General features: G+C 43.1%; 1 protein-coding gene across 6 annotated transcripts in view; it reads left to right on the forward strand.

Annotated features, from left to right (window-relative positions):
- Window positions 1–15,269, forward strand: part of ANKRD11 (ankyrin repeat domain containing 11) — a 265,234-nt gene that overhangs the window by 203,736 nt on the left and 46,229 nt on the right. For 4 of the 6 annotated variants that reach the window (XM_036440842.2, XM_036440838.2, XM_036440840.2 and 1 more), the window contains exons 3-4: window positions 636–783; window positions 13,423–13,561. In XM_036440842.2, the coding sequence (XP_036296735.1) occupies window positions 13,535–13,561 (27 nt within the window). In that variant the 5' untranslated portion in view covers window positions 636–783; window positions 13,423–13,534. Of the gene's footprint in view, window positions 1–635; window positions 784–13,422; window positions 13,562–15,269 lie in introns of those variants that run through there. The other 2 variants (XM_036440839.2, XM_036440843.2) reach the window with 2 other exon arrangements.

Consider the following 15,269-nt stretch of genomic DNA (forward strand, 5'->3'; position numbering starts at 1 on the left):
GAAAATGCAGAGGCCAGGGCCTTGGGCTCATGTGCAGGGTCTGGCTTAGTAGGTAGGACCCTGGACATTTTCAGAGGCATCACATACTGCCTTCTGAACATTTTATTCAGGAGAAGTTGGTGAACTTTCTGAAAATAATAATGATTCTCATCCAAGCTGTCTGGGGGGCAGTGTGGAAATGGAGCTCCTTTTCTTGGGTGGTGTGTGGTGTTGAGGCCATGGCAGACAAGATCTGTAGACCTGAGGGACAGGTACTGCACCTTTGGTATGACCATGCCCATGAGGGAGGGGGTGGCAGGGTGGGGTGGTACCTAACTCTGAAGAGCAGAGCCATAGCTGCTGGAACCCAGCATGCAGTAAAGATTCAGGTATTGAATCTTTGTGGCGCTACTGACCAGAAGCATGGCCATCATCTTTGCTGGTTGATCCTTTCTACAGCTGAGAAATGCTTGCTTGCCCCACCGTGTTGTCAATTATGTATTGTAGACATTTTTTTCTGCTGGTGTTTACCACCTGGGTACATCCTAAGTGGTCTCTTTCTGGGTGCTGTTCAGAAGAGCTGGTTATGTTCTTTTGATTCATTCTGTCACATGTTTGAGATTGCCAAATTTTAACCTTCTTTCTTTCTTTTGAAGCAGACTGTTGATGATGAAGCAATGGCCGTATAAATGAAGATCAAGTGAGGGGTGAAGAACGATGCCCAAGGGTGGGTGTTCTAAAACACCACAGCAAGAAGAATTTTCTCTCAGCAACGACATGGTGGAGAAACAAACAGGGAAAAAGGTAACACGTGACCTAACTCTTCTTTTCTCCTCCTCCTCGCCTCCTGTTCTTCCTGCTCTTCTTCCTCCTGGTCTTTCTCTCACCCTTACCTTTCTTTCCTCTTTATCCTCTTTTCCTTTTCTCATCCTCACCCCTTAAAATCCTTGTTTTAACACTCACCTAACCTCAGCACATTCATCGTGTCTAAATAGGGATAAGGGCTGAGAATGTCACCTTGCCTGTTCTGGTTGTCTGTCTCTGTGCCATGTATTTTCCTTGTTGGGCCTTCTCAGCAGCCAGCAGTGGAGGAGGTACTGATGGGTGGGTGGGTGTGAAGAGCATTGATCTTGCCAAAGAGGTCTTGCTTTCTTTTGAGGATGTTTATTGTTTGGGGACCGAAGTAAGTCTTTAAACAATAGTTCTATGTTTGAGATAACCTCGATTTGGCCCCACCTTTCTCTACTCCAGGATCACAGGATTTCTATCATGGTTTCAATAAGACCAAATCTGACATTTAACCATATTTGAGTTATTCTGACTAATACCACTGCTAGATAATTTAAATTTAAATTTGGCTTGTTCTCAGTGTGAGTAGGAAAATGGGATGCAATTCGAAAATTCTTGTATCTTACTCATGTGCTGTTACTGCTGGGCTCTGGGGTGTATACTTCTTTCCTGCCCAGTGAATTTGGATTTGGATTTGGAATCAGACAGAAAGAGGTTAAGCTCATGCTTTCCAAGTGTGCTTTATGACTATGAACGGGTCAGTTATCTGCCCTGAGATTTTGTTTTCTTTTCTCTACAGTAGGAACAAAAGCATCTTGTGCAGTTATGATGAAGTGGGGTAACAGTGCTGGCTTGTCCATGGTACCACTCTACCATCACCTTTTTTTAAAAAAATATTTTTTTCATTAAATTATTATCTGTGTACATATTTTAACATTGCCCCCCCCCCATATATACCCTCCCTCCCCAGAGTTTTGTGTCCATTGGTTGTACTTATATGCATGTATACAAGTCCTTCAGTTGATCTCTTATCCCCCCAGATCTCTCTACCCTCCCGGCTGTAATTTGACAGTCTGCTTTCTGCTTGTTGCTTTACTGTCTTTATATTTGACTTTTGGTTCATCAGTTTATAATGTTCTTTAATATCCATAAATGAGTGAGGTCATGTGGTATTTCTCTTTCATTGACTGGCTTATTTCACTCAGCATGATGTTCTCTAGTTCTATCCAGGTTGCTGCAAATGATGAGAATTCCTTATTTTTTTATGGCAGCATAGTATTCCATTGTGTAGATGTACCATGGTTTTTTGATCCAATCATCTGCTGATGGGCACCTAGGCTGTTTCCAGATTCTACCTATTGTAGATTGTGCTGCTATGAACATAGGGGTGCATATATCCTTTCTGATTGGTGTTTCTAGTTTCTTGGGATATATTCCTAGAAGTGGGATTACTGGGTCAAATGGGAGTTCCATTTTCAGTTTTTTGAGGAAACTCCATACTGTTCTCCACAGTGGTTGCACCAGTCTGCATTCCCACCAGCAGTGCACAAGGGTTCCTTTTTCTCCGCAACCTCGCCAACACTTGTCGTTTGTTGATTTGTTGATGTTGGCTATTCTGACAGGTGTGAGATGGTACCACATTGTTGTTTTGATTTGCATCTCTCACCATTTTTTTTAATGCTTTATTTTTTATATATTTTTTTACTTAATAAATCTTTATTGCTCAGATTATTACAATTGTTTCTCCCCCCCCCCAATAACTCCCTTCCACCTGGTTCCTACCCCACCCTCTGCCCATACCCCCCCACCACACACACACACACACAGTCCTCATACATAGGTGTACTATTTTAGTCCAGTCTCTTCCTGCAACCCCCACACCCCTTTACTCCTGATAATCATCAATCCACTCCCTTTCTTTGCCCTTGATTCTATTATATTCACCATTTATTCTGTTCCTCAGATTTTTTTTTTTTAAATAGTGAGTTTATTTTTACTGTTTTATTGATTTTTTTTACAGAGAGGAAAGGAGAGAAAGAGAGCTAGAAAGTCGATGAAAGAGAAACATCTACCAGCTGCCTCCTGCACACCTTTCACCGGGGATGTACCCGCAACCAACGTACATGCCCCCAAACAGAATCGAACCCGGGACCCTTCAGTCCACAGACCAACGCTCTACCACTGAGCCAAACCTGTTTCGGCTGTTCCTCAGATTTTTATATATTCTTTTAGTTGAGGTTTAAAGTATAGGTCAACCCTGGCCGGTGTGGCTCAATGGTTGAGTGTCGAAGAGTGCTACTCTGCTCAAGAGGAGATGCAGCTAGTGGGGCAGTGTGCCCTGGGGAGCATAACTCCTATTGTGTGGCCAAGAGTCCCAATTGTTAGGACACTTAGATACTGAATAGGCCAAACCACCCTTGATAGTTTCACAATTCCCAGGTTTCTGTATGGATTTTTCTTGCAAGAGAATTTCCTAGCTGTGGGCATAGGATGAGGAAGAGTCCACCTATGCCTTGCTCTTGTGCCAGAGGTCCATACAGCCCTGCCCACGTGCTTTCTCTGCCTCCAAACTGCTATCCCCTCTGGCCCGGTTTTCCACAATGTGGAATTGCAGCTGGGCCTGCCCAGAGGGGTTCTTGCCCAAAGCCAAATTGGGAAAGAGTCAGCGCCTACCTTGGAGATGGCAGCTCCTTGGCTCTTGTGGGCTCTTCTGGCAGGCATCCTGCTGAACTTCTTACATGGAGCTTGTTCTGGGCTGGTTTGCACTGTTTTCCTTTCCTTGAGGAGAACAGATATGCAAGTGGACTAAACTGCCTCTGGTGTGGTTGATATGAGCATCATGTACACATATGCCTCAGGGCATGTGTGGATTTGCTTTGGTATTTTTCTCAGTAAAGTAGCTTTGTACTAAAAAACAAAAACAAAACAAAAACACACACACACACAAAAAAAAAACAAAACAAAACACCCAAGAGGAAACCAAACATTTTCCTCATAGAGGCAGACCAATTCTAACACTGAAGATGCCATATAATGGAGCCAGGCACTTTGTACTATAGGAACTTAGCCTAAATGGCAATTCAAAATAGAATTCTTGGGAAGATGTACCTGGTGGCAGCTGTGACTTGAAAGTGCCTTCAACCTTAGGGCCCAAGAATTTTGGGATGGCAAAGCCAAGGGGGACAGAGCTGCTGGTTCTGCTGTTAACACATGGCTGAACTTGTTATGTTCTCTTTTCTCTCATAAACTCTGTTTTCTTCAGATACTGATCCATGTTACCAAAAGCAACATATTTTTAGACTTTTGCAAAAGAATTGTGATGTTATACATTTGTGAACAGTGGGTAAAGGGCCCACAATACTGGCAGGAGTCTGATGCTGCATTTGGTAGTTTCCTGGTGTCCTTATGGCACAGGGTCTTCCGCATGGACTCTTCAGGCAACATGGTCAGCTACATTGCAGACAGGCTCTTCCCTAGGGCCTCCTTAGGATCCCACCCAGGAAATGCTCTGTCCCCACAGCGGACTCCAGAATATCAAAACATCCAAGCTGGAAGGAGCCTAAAAAGGACCAGTAAGCCCCTCTGTGGATGAGGGTATTCTGTGCAGAGAAGCCAAGGACTGCTGTGGTGCCTGAAGCCATCCAGCAAGAAATTGGGCCCTGACTCCCAGGCCAGGGCCTTCTCACACCAATCCTTCTTTCCATCTCATACTGGATCCTTCTCACTTGTCACACACTGCTGAGAGAGGAGACTGCACAACAACTCGGTTATTCCAGGTTTATGTGGTAGTAAAGTTCATTTTTTTTGTGTGTGCTAGATGAGTGGTTCTTAATGTGTATTCTCAGACCAGCACTATTGGGGAACCTTTTAGCAATGCACAAAAAAATCAGAAAGGCTAAGGGTGGATGCCTGCCTTCTGTTTTAACAAGTCCTTCAAGGATGTGGTGAGTGCTCTGTCAGAGCATACTATGCATACCACAAACTGTAACATCCCTGAAGTCTGGTTGTAGAGGTTATACTCAGCCTACCTGAACATCAGCAGGCCCACCTCTTCCTGAGGGAGGGGACCCATCTCTAGAAGTGGTCTTGTCAGTGCTGTGAATGGGAGTGCTGGAACCCTGTGATCCGCCCCCCTTCATCCAAGAGGAGTAATTTCAGTACTGAACTCAGTTTTTTGTTCTTGATTTTTTAAGAGAGAGAGAGAAACATCCATCGGTTAAGTCCCATACACACCCTGACTGGGGGTCGAACCAGCAACCTTTTGGTGTACAGGACAATGCTCCAACCAACTGAGCCACCCAGCCAGGGTTGACCTCAGTTTTGATGCTGGAAGGGGCATAGTTGAAGTGACCTCAGCTTGTAACTGCTTCGTACGGTGGTTTTATGGCAGGTCTTGTCATGAGCCAGGGAGCATCCCCAAAAGGAGTCACACTCGTTTGTTTTTCTATAAGGTTTATTAAGGAGTCCTCCACAGTAATCCAATAGATTTGCATGCAGTCTACACACTGAGAAGGAGGGTTTACACAATGAAAGCTAGCAAAGCAATCATTTGGTGCAGGGTCCTGGTCACTGGCCACATCTGCAGATGGAGACATGGGTGTCGATCTCAAGCCAGGCCCCTATAGTGGTGGCACATCTGGTGAAGTAGAATTCTGGCAGGGCTCTGGTTATGATTCTTTGTACAGCCAAGCTGGAGCATTGAATAGTCAGAGTTCTGAGTTCTTATAGTCCACAATAGAGGGAGTCCACTCATATTGGTTTCCAGATTGGAGTCCTTATCTGAGTGTCCAGACTTGTGGTTTTTGATGTTCTGGGCCATCCAAAGGATGTTCCTGTTATACTGCATTACTTCAGTATTGACGTAGCACTTGATATAACTGTCATGGCTGACATTGACTCCATATTGGGTTGTCAAAAGTGTTCAGAAAGTCTGCTCAGCTCTTGCTCTATTCAAGGCCACAGTAAACAGAATCTGCTGGGCCGTAGGTCCCCATGCTTGTTTCTTTGACACTGAGGAGCCCCTGGGAGCATCTGGTTCTACAAATCCAAAAGAAATCCGCTGAAGAAAGAGTAGGATGTTATGTCCTTAATATGAAATCACAGAAAGGATGATGGTGGGTCCTGTTTTCTTGGATCCCAGGCCCCTGAGAGTGTCAACTCTTTTCAGGTTCAGATAAGCTTTCTGATGACAGCGAAATCTCTAGCAAAGTCAGGTTATTGTCACAGATGGATTCTTGCAGTCTCTATCACTTGGAGCAGTGGTCGCCAACAAGTGGTCTGTGAGGTCTGAAAGGTTGGCATCCGCTGACCTGGAGAATCTTGGCTGTTGGAATTTTTGTTTGTCTGTCTGTTTTGTGAGGGCAGAGAGAGAAATAGAGAAAAACAACAGAGGGTATGAGATGGGCCAGGGTTTTTTCTGTGCCTAGACAGGAGTTGAGGAGTTACAGGTTTCTGCTCACTTAGCCACAAGGGCTTCTCCAACTGCTGATTCAAAGTAAGCAGCACCAGCCTGTCCTGCACCCTTTCTGTTCCCTATGCTACATGATCCTTCTATGTAGCATTTGCTCCCCTTTGACACACCTGCATTTGCTTGTCATATGATCTCTCCCCATCATAAGTAAGTTCTTGGGAGGGAGCCTTTTTGAGTTCTCACAATGCTTTATTACTAGGCACTGACTAGGCATTATTGTGCAAATGCTGACACCCTCAGATGCTCAAATCAGATTTCACAAGTGAAGGTAGGTCAGGCCTTTGAAAAATAAAGGGACACAGTTCAGAAAGGAAGGAGTGAAGCTGTCTTTCCTCACAGAGGACATGATTATCTACATAGAAAATCTTAAGAAACCTACACAAAAAATCCAAGAACTAAGACGTGAGCTTGGCAAGTTTGCACAGTACACAGCCAGTATGCAGATATATTTCTAAATGCTGTTAGTGAACAATCAGCTATTAAAATTTAAAAATACACTTATAGTAGTGTCAAAATATGGATTCTTTTTTAAAAAATATGTTTTCTTATTGACTTATTTAGAGAGGAAGGGACAGGTATTTAGAAAGAGAAATGTCAATGAGAGAGAAATATCTATTGGCTGCCTCCTTCAGGCTCCCTACTGGGGATCGAGTCTACAACCTGGGCATGTGGCCAGACTGGGAATCAAACTGTTAACCTCTTTCTTAGTTCATGGATCCACACTCAGTCACTGAGCTACACCAGCAGGGCAAAATATAGATTCTTAAGTAATAAATTGGGTGAAATATGTGCAAGACTTGTACCTTGAAAGCTACAAAACATTGCTGAAATTATGCAGATCTAAACAAATGGAGAGTTATACCATACTCGTCAGAAAACTCTCAATATTATTTATATACTATGCTCTGCAAATTGATCTATAACTTTGGCATAATACCACTCAAAATTCTTGTAAGCCTTTAGGTAGAAATTTATAAGGTGATTCCAAAGTTCATATGGAAATTCAAAAGACCTAGAATAACCTCAAAAGCACTTTGAAAAGAGGAAAAATGTTAGAGGACATAAACAGTCTGATTTCAGTCCTTACTATAGAGCAACGATTTTCAATCCTTTCATCTCATGGCATACATAAACTAATTACTAATCTCCAGTGGCACACCAAAAAGTATTGTTTTTGCCAATTTGACCAAAAAAGAAGTATAATTTTGAATCATTCATAGATGACTATTATGTTGGCTATTATTACTTTTTTCATCCTTACCCAAGGATATGTGTTATTTGTGGGGATTTTTCGTAATTATTGATTTGAGAGACAGAGAGACATTGATCTGTTGCCTCTTGTATGTGCCCTAACCATGAATTGAACTCACACCCTTTTAGACGATGCTCCAACTGACTGAGCCACCTGACCAGGGCAGTTATTTTTTCATTTGATAGTTGTGAGAAATGCTGACCTGTCTGAATTCAAATAATGGACTCGGAGACATGAAGTATGGTGAAACAAGACTTTTAATAGAGTCTTGCAAGAATAGTTGTCTGATTGAACAGGCACACATGGAGCAGTGAGGACAGGGTATTTATCCCTAGGCACACATGGAGCAGTGAGGACAGGGTATTTATCCCTAGGGTGTGAGAATCCCTTCTCCTATTCTTCATTGGCTGAGTACTATGGCATTAATAGTTTTCCTCATACGTCTCCTGGGTCTTATTGTCTCCTATTGGGTTATTTTTTAAAAATGGTTGAGGCTTTTTCTAGTTGTCTCCACCTCCTGTTGTCTAGGTGGATCTTCCTGGAAAATGTGCAATTGGTCACGTACACAGTTTTGTTCTTAAACCCTCTCCTCCCCTCTCTATATTCTGTTTGCCCTGGAATATTCAGTAACTGTTTCCATAAAAGTTGACTGTGCTGCCGAAACTGATTTGGCTCAGTGGATAGAGTGTCGGTCTGCAGACTGAGGGGTCCTGGGTTCCATTCCAGTCAAGGTCATGTATATTGGTTGCGGGCACATCCCCTGTGGGGCGTGTTCGGGAGGCAGCTGATCAATGTTTGTCTCTCATCGATGTTTCTGGCTCTCTGTCCCTCTCCCTTCTTCTCTGTGAAAAATCAATTTAAGAAAAGTTGACTGTGCTGAAGATGGATCACAGAGGCCTATTTTCTACAATAATCTAAGGGAAAAGAAGTCAGTGCCCCTGACTGAATAGTCAGATATTGCATATTTTAAAAACTCTTACGCACACTGGTTGAAAATCACTCTGTAGAATTATAATAAGATAGTGTGGTATTAGCCTAGGACAAGCATATCAATGAGGGGAACATAGAAACCCACACACACATATGGTCAATTCTTTTCAACATAGATACTGAGGCAACTCAGTTGGAAAAGGGTAGTCTTTTTAACAAATGAAGGTGGAACAATTAGATTGACATATTTATGCCTGTTTTTAGTGGCTAATACAATTTTGTTCCTATTGGATTCTTTTGCTGTAGGCCATTTATAAATTAGTTAACTTAGTTCATAGTTAAGGTAGTTCCAGGGTGAATGTACCAAGTGGACCATGACCATCCTCCGAACAGTACTTCCCTTTCTTTTCTCTTGGTTGGGAATTACAAGCCCGCCTGCCTTTCTTTGTACATGATGTGCGTGGAGCTTCCCCTCCCCGCTCCCCCCCTCCCAAATTTATTGTGAAGGATACTATGAGATGATAAGGGCCAACCAGGTCACCATCTGGTTGTCCTATTCAGTTCCTGCCACCCTGAATAGGACATAGGTTTTTATGGCATATCAAAGTCTGACACGGAAATGGCTGATTAGATTGAATTTAATGTTTTAGTTATTCTTTTACCATTTGTGAATGTGTATATGTGATTCCTATTTTACTAGTGAGGAAAGCTCCACTTTGCCCCAGCCCAGCTGCTCAGCAAGGTTCTGAACTCTGGTCTTTCCAGAGAGCTGTGTTCCTGTTGTATAGCTCAGGGCTGAGCCCCTACTACACTCCAGCTGCAGTGCAGGTGTTTGCTTTTTCCCTGTACAGCCAGTACAGTGAGGAGCTTCGGTTTTTAAACTTTTAGAAGTTTTTTAGTGATATATCAATGCATATCATATATTATAGTTCATTTTTAAAATCTGGGATAGTCTCCATCCAGATCAACACATACTAGTGTTGTCAGTCTCCTGGGAGCCTTTCTGTGCAATCTGTAGCACCTCCTGACCAAAGTGACCTCTGTTCTGACATCTATTACTGTAGATAAGTTTTTGCTGTTGGGATTTACATGAGAGCCCTTGTTCAACATTACATCTGATTTACAGGCTTTTTCTTAGCAGCAGTTCTCTTCCTTTGTTGCTGTGTAGTTTTCCATTGTATGAATGTTCAGCAACTTATTTATCCATTTCTCCTGTGAACATTTGGATTCTTTTTAGTTTGGAATATAACGCATGTACATTGCTTTCCCCCGCCCCCAATGGTTTAATAATTTGTCAAAATTATTGTATCAGTTCTGCAGTCTCAAAAGCTGTGAGAGTTCAGTTTAACTCAGTTTTTTGCTAACACTTGGTGTCAGTTTAATTTTAGTCATGCTAGTGGGTACGTAGGAGTATTCTGTAGTTTTATTTGAATTTTTCTGTTGTTTCCCAGTCTTGAAGACGTCGTCCTCTACCATCTTCTAAAAGCTTTCAGTTTGAGGTTCATCTGGAATTAATTATTGTTTTGTGGTATAAGTTAAGGGTCAAGGTTTATTTTTCCCCCCCTATGAATGTTCACATGGTCATTGTCACTTACTGAAAAGACCTCCTCTCCTTCCACTGTGTTGCAGCAGAGGCTTTGTCACCAGCTAGGTGGGGTTCCAATTTGTACTCTTTGTTCTAAACCTTTGGTTCTTAGTACAGGACCACCTGTTGTGATGACCATAATTTTATAGTCTTGATCTCTGATAGTTTATTTGGCTGAACTTTATTGTTTTTCAGAGTTATCTTTACTATTTTTGACCCTTTGCTTTTCTATGTGCATTTGTTATAAGCTGATTTCCAAAATAATGCCTACTGGGATTTTAACTGGAGTGCTTTAAATATAAAGATAAATGGGGAGAATTGCCAGATTAACAATGTGAGTTCTTTCATCATAAACATATACTTCCATTTTTATGTCTTTTTTCTCTCTCAGTAATGTTTTGTAACTGTTTATATAGAGGGCTTGAACATCTTTCATTTCTATGTATTTGATGTCTTTTGATATTTTGATATCATTTTCTAATTGTTTATAAGAAATAAAAATCAATTCCAGTATATAAAAACTTCTTTAATTTATACATTAACTTGCTATTTAATTATATATTCCTTTGGATTTTTCAGATATACAATCAATAATTTTAAGATTAATACTCTGTTAGCATTTGGGTTGGGTTGGTGGCAGAAAGGAAGTGAGCCAAATCTAGTTCCAGAGGGGATTTTATTTTTCTGGCCCAGAAGTGCCATGATGTGATTACTCATGTATCAATTGTTCTCCTAGAGGTGTCATGGAAGTTATCTATCAATATGTTGTTGCATGTAATTATGTGTTGATTTTTTTATTGTTGTAGAATATTTCATTTATGACTACACTAGAATAAATGTATCTATTTCCCTTTTAAGGGACAATTGTGTTGTTTCATTATTTTACTATGTGAACAAAACTGCTGTGAACATCACTGTAAAGTTATGAACATATGCACTAACTTCACTAACTTTATGAGAAACTCTCAAAGTGGTTTTGCCATTTGAGTCCCACCAGCAACAGCTCAAGTTCTAGTTTTTCTGGCATATCCTTGTCAACATTTGATACTGTTGGTCTTTTTTATTTTAGCCATCCTAGTGAGATTATTTAGATCTTGTAGTTTTAATTTGCATTTTCCTAATGCTGAGAACACCTTTCCAAATGTTAAATGGATATATGGATATTTTCTTTTGCAAAGTACATATTCATGTCCTTTGTTCATTTAAAAAAAATAAATGTTTTGCTTCTCAATAGATGAGGTGATTATAGGCAGCCTTGCCTAGATACGTCCCCCCTCAGGACAACACCCAATCTTCTGCACTTGAGTAGAAGGTTCCTGAACCTTCTTTGTCAGGTAGAGGATTGTCCCTTCTTCTTATGTGCTGAGACTTAGTGTCAGAATTAATGTAAAATTTTATTACAGGCCCTTTTCTGCAGCTATTGAAATGATCATGTGATTTTATTTTCTCCAGGTGGTAAATTACATTGATCTTTTTATTCCTTGCATTCCTGAATACTTTATTATTTGTAATATATCTATAGATCAGATTCACCAACTAGGCTAGGAGTTTTCTTGGCAGGCAGGTGTTTATTACATTTTGGGGGTTTTGCTAATGAGTTCCATTCTTCTCCCAGTTCTGTGATGGCAGGTACAGGTAGTGGCAGGTGTGGCTGCATCCCAACATCTTAGGTACACGGTAGGGTGAGATGGCATGTTTAGCATCTATTAGGCTCTATCTTCCAGGAGTCCTTCCTCATCCCAGCAGTATTGTCCATAGCTCAGGCTCTGCCTGGTGGCCCTTCTTTGTACTCCAGATGCCCTCAGAGTTGAGAGCATGTTCTGGCAGCGAACTCCCTGGTCACTTGAGGATTTCTCTCAACTGCTAAGGGTGGTGGATGCTGTGGCTGAATGATCAAGCTGGAGGATTATTTGGGCCACAGGAGGAGGGAATTCAGTTATGTTTGGTACAGGGAGGTAGCTTCTCCTGAGAATACTCCCCACCTCTTATGGTGCTATCCATGGAGGGGTTGGGTTCAGGATGCCACCTGCTGCAGACAGCAAAGCAGGGGCTCCTCTTGCCACAAAGTGCCCGTTTCATTAACACACACACACACACACACACACACACTCACACACACTGCTTTTCGGAATCGGACGACCCTGGCCTCATGTGACCTCACTTCATATGGCACAGCATTGCATGGTGTGCGGCTGAGTTTACATACCCAACAAACACAGATCTCCCATTTATCATCTTGAGGTGGGCACTGTCTTCTATTCTACAGATGATGACATCAAGGCAGACACAGTGCTAGACTTGCACAAGACTGGCCAGTTTGTAAGTGGGGCTGGAGTTTGGGCTTGCTAGTACTCACCCTGCAGGACAAACCAGCCCTGAGACTAGTGCAAGGAAGTGGGTGATGAGGACAGATGTGTCCTGCCCACTCTCCAGCTAGCTCTTGCTTTGAGGTGGGTCATCTGCACTCAGGTTCACAGATGTGGCCTCTGCTCTGAGATTGATGCTTGCTCTGCAGGATTTGTCCTGAAGACAGCTTCACAGTGTCACAGGCCTGTAGTGGTGCCAGAGGTAGCATGAGCACTAGGGGTCATGTGAGGCCATGTGGAGCTATGCAGAAGATGTCAGACAGGGAAGGAGGAGAATCCAGTCCATTCATAGGAAGGGAGGTGCAGTCTCTTGGGGGATGGATACACTCCTGTATAGTGGGAGGCCCAGGCAGGTTGGATGGCTGGGCCCCTTTATTCCACAGGAAGTTTATGTTGAAAATCAGGATGCCACCTGTCCAGACACCTTTTTAAGGCTCTTGCACCTGTTTCTTTTCCCTGGGAAAATGGGTTCCAGGGCAACTGTGTCTCTGTATTCTCTGCTTTCTTCATACTTAAAATAATATTTGTTAGCCACAGTTTCTCAAGACTCCTCTAATTCAGGACAAGAAGTGGGGCCATGTTTGATCATGGACAGGGTACAACAAGCAGCTCTGGTCTGTGAGTGGCCTACTGGGTGAGCTTTATCTGCCCTAAAGAGCAGTGGTTCTCAACCTTTCTAATGTTGCGACCCTTTAATACAGTTCCTCATGTTGTGGTGACCCCCAATCATAAAATTATTTTCGTTGCTACTTCATAACTGTAATTTTGCTACTGTAATGAATCGTAATGTAAATATTTGTTTTCCGATCGTCTTGGGCTCTACAACAGGAGTTCTCAACCTGTGGGTCTCAACTCACAGGCTGAGAACCGCTAGCAGGGTCACCTAAGAACAGGAAGCCAATAGGTACTCCTAATCTTGGTGGGCAGGAAGGGTTGTTAATTGCCCAAATAAGATATTTGCTTTAACTGGTGCATAATTGAGACCATTGTGGGTATGAAGATTTGAGACTAATTTGTAAATGATTTCTGAAAGTGTTACTTTCTTTTCTAGGATAAAGATAAAGTTTCTCTAACCAAGACCCCAAAGCTGGACCGCAGTGATGGAGGGAAGGAGTTGAGAGAGAGAGCAACCAAACGGAAGCTGCCCTTCACAGTGGGGGCCAATGGAGAGCAGAAGGACTCAGACACAGGTACCAGGAGCCCAGCGCCGCCTCTGTCCCTCCTGTTGTCTCCTGTCCCTTGGCTCCTTCCTGACTGCCTCCACATCATCCTCACTTGAACCCTTCCTTCCCATATCATATCTGCCAAATCTTCTCCCACAGAAAGTGTCCCTGACACCCATCCTCAGGGGTCTGCTGACAACAGGCTCTACCTGGGAGATAGCCCCAAACCCATTCTAGGAGTCCTACTGCAGTCCTGGGAGGTGTCCCATAGCAAGGCCTCACAGCTTCTCTTTATCTGATGTTCAGGGGGGTACTTGGAGATGATCGAAAGATTAGCACACAGAGAATTCACATAAGTGTGCATAGCAAAAATACTCCCTGGACCCCACATGCCCAGGGAACCTCCAACTGTATATCCAGTCATGAGGCTTTCAGGCGTTTCCATGTTGGAGGATAAACATGTTTTTCATGAGGGCTACAAAAACATAAATTAAACCAAATTATTTTAAATAAAATCTAAAGGGACCACTGAAAACAGGATCCAGCGAGTGCAGGTCAATCCTTGGCATGAGTATAGGTGTACATGTGTCCGTGTGTGAATGTGTAAATGTGTGTGAGTATGTATGCACATGTGTGTTTGAGCATGTACATGCATGTCTCTGTGCCTTCAAATGTGTACATGTCAGGGGTTAATAATACTTGGTGTGTACACTTTTAAGTTGGTTCCATCTAGAGCTGCTCACTGGGACGCGTGCTGTGTCTAGGCAATAACCTGCTCTCTTTCCTACTGGCCTACACTCTCTTCTTCTTGATCCATTGCCCAGGGGCCTTCCTCGCCTGCTGGTCATTTGTCTGCTCTGCAAACTTGTAGGCCAGTTGCATGCCAGGGGTGAGAAAGATCACAGAGTCTGGTTGAACCCACAGAGCTGTCAGGTAGGCTCAGGCTCTCGCACAGTGCAGCCATGGGACAAGGAACAGAAGTCCTGCAAAGATGGGGCATGGGTTGGGGCTTCCTGCATGTGGAGATATGTGTCAAGTACTGAAACAAGATAAATGTAAGAAAATTGGGAGAAATGGCAGAGGGAGCAGCCTGGAAAAATAGTCTGTGCCATAGCTTTTATTCATGAGGTCACAGGTCTTCCACTCACACCTTCCTGTGCATGTGCTCCTAAAAGAAGCGGGTTCACGGTAGCTGTGCAGATACTGTGGTTAGTTAAAAGCCAGTTAAATGAGTATGATTTTGCTGGCTGGGATATGAGGAAAGTGGTTTGGACCAAACCCATGGTTTTTGTCACTGAGTAGGCACATTGGGGAATGGGAGGGGTGAGTTTGCAAGGGGATGGGCCATGGAACAATGGAGCAGAGGGAGGATGTGGGTATGTGTGTGGACATGGGGCTCCCGCCAGAATGGAGGGGTGCTCACAGGGATTCTGTGACTCAGACTTTAGGTCCAGAGAAGATCAGGCCAAGCCTGGATACCCTCTACTATTATTAATGCCCATGCCAGTTCTAGTTGTGGAGGGTGTGCTGTTGCTGTTGGTTATTGGCTGCCTGGATGTGGGGGTCTGAAAACCCCAGAAGTTAGGGCTATGGGGTGGTTCTGTGTGGTCCTGGAGACTTGCTTTCAGAGTCAAAGAGATAGTGCTGAGATCCCATCTCCTGAGAGAATGTGCTGCCTGAGCAGAGGTTGATGCATCTGCATTTCTGTGGAGCATGCCTAGGGCTGGACAATCTT

This window comes from Pipistrellus kuhlii, unplaced genomic scaffold (genome assembly GCF_014108245.1).
Source record: "Pipistrellus kuhlii isolate mPipKuh1 unplaced genomic scaffold, mPipKuh1.p scaffold_m20_p_17, whole genome shotgun sequence".
NCBI lineage: Eukaryota > Metazoa > Chordata > Mammalia > Chiroptera > Vespertilionidae > Pipistrellus > Pipistrellus kuhlii.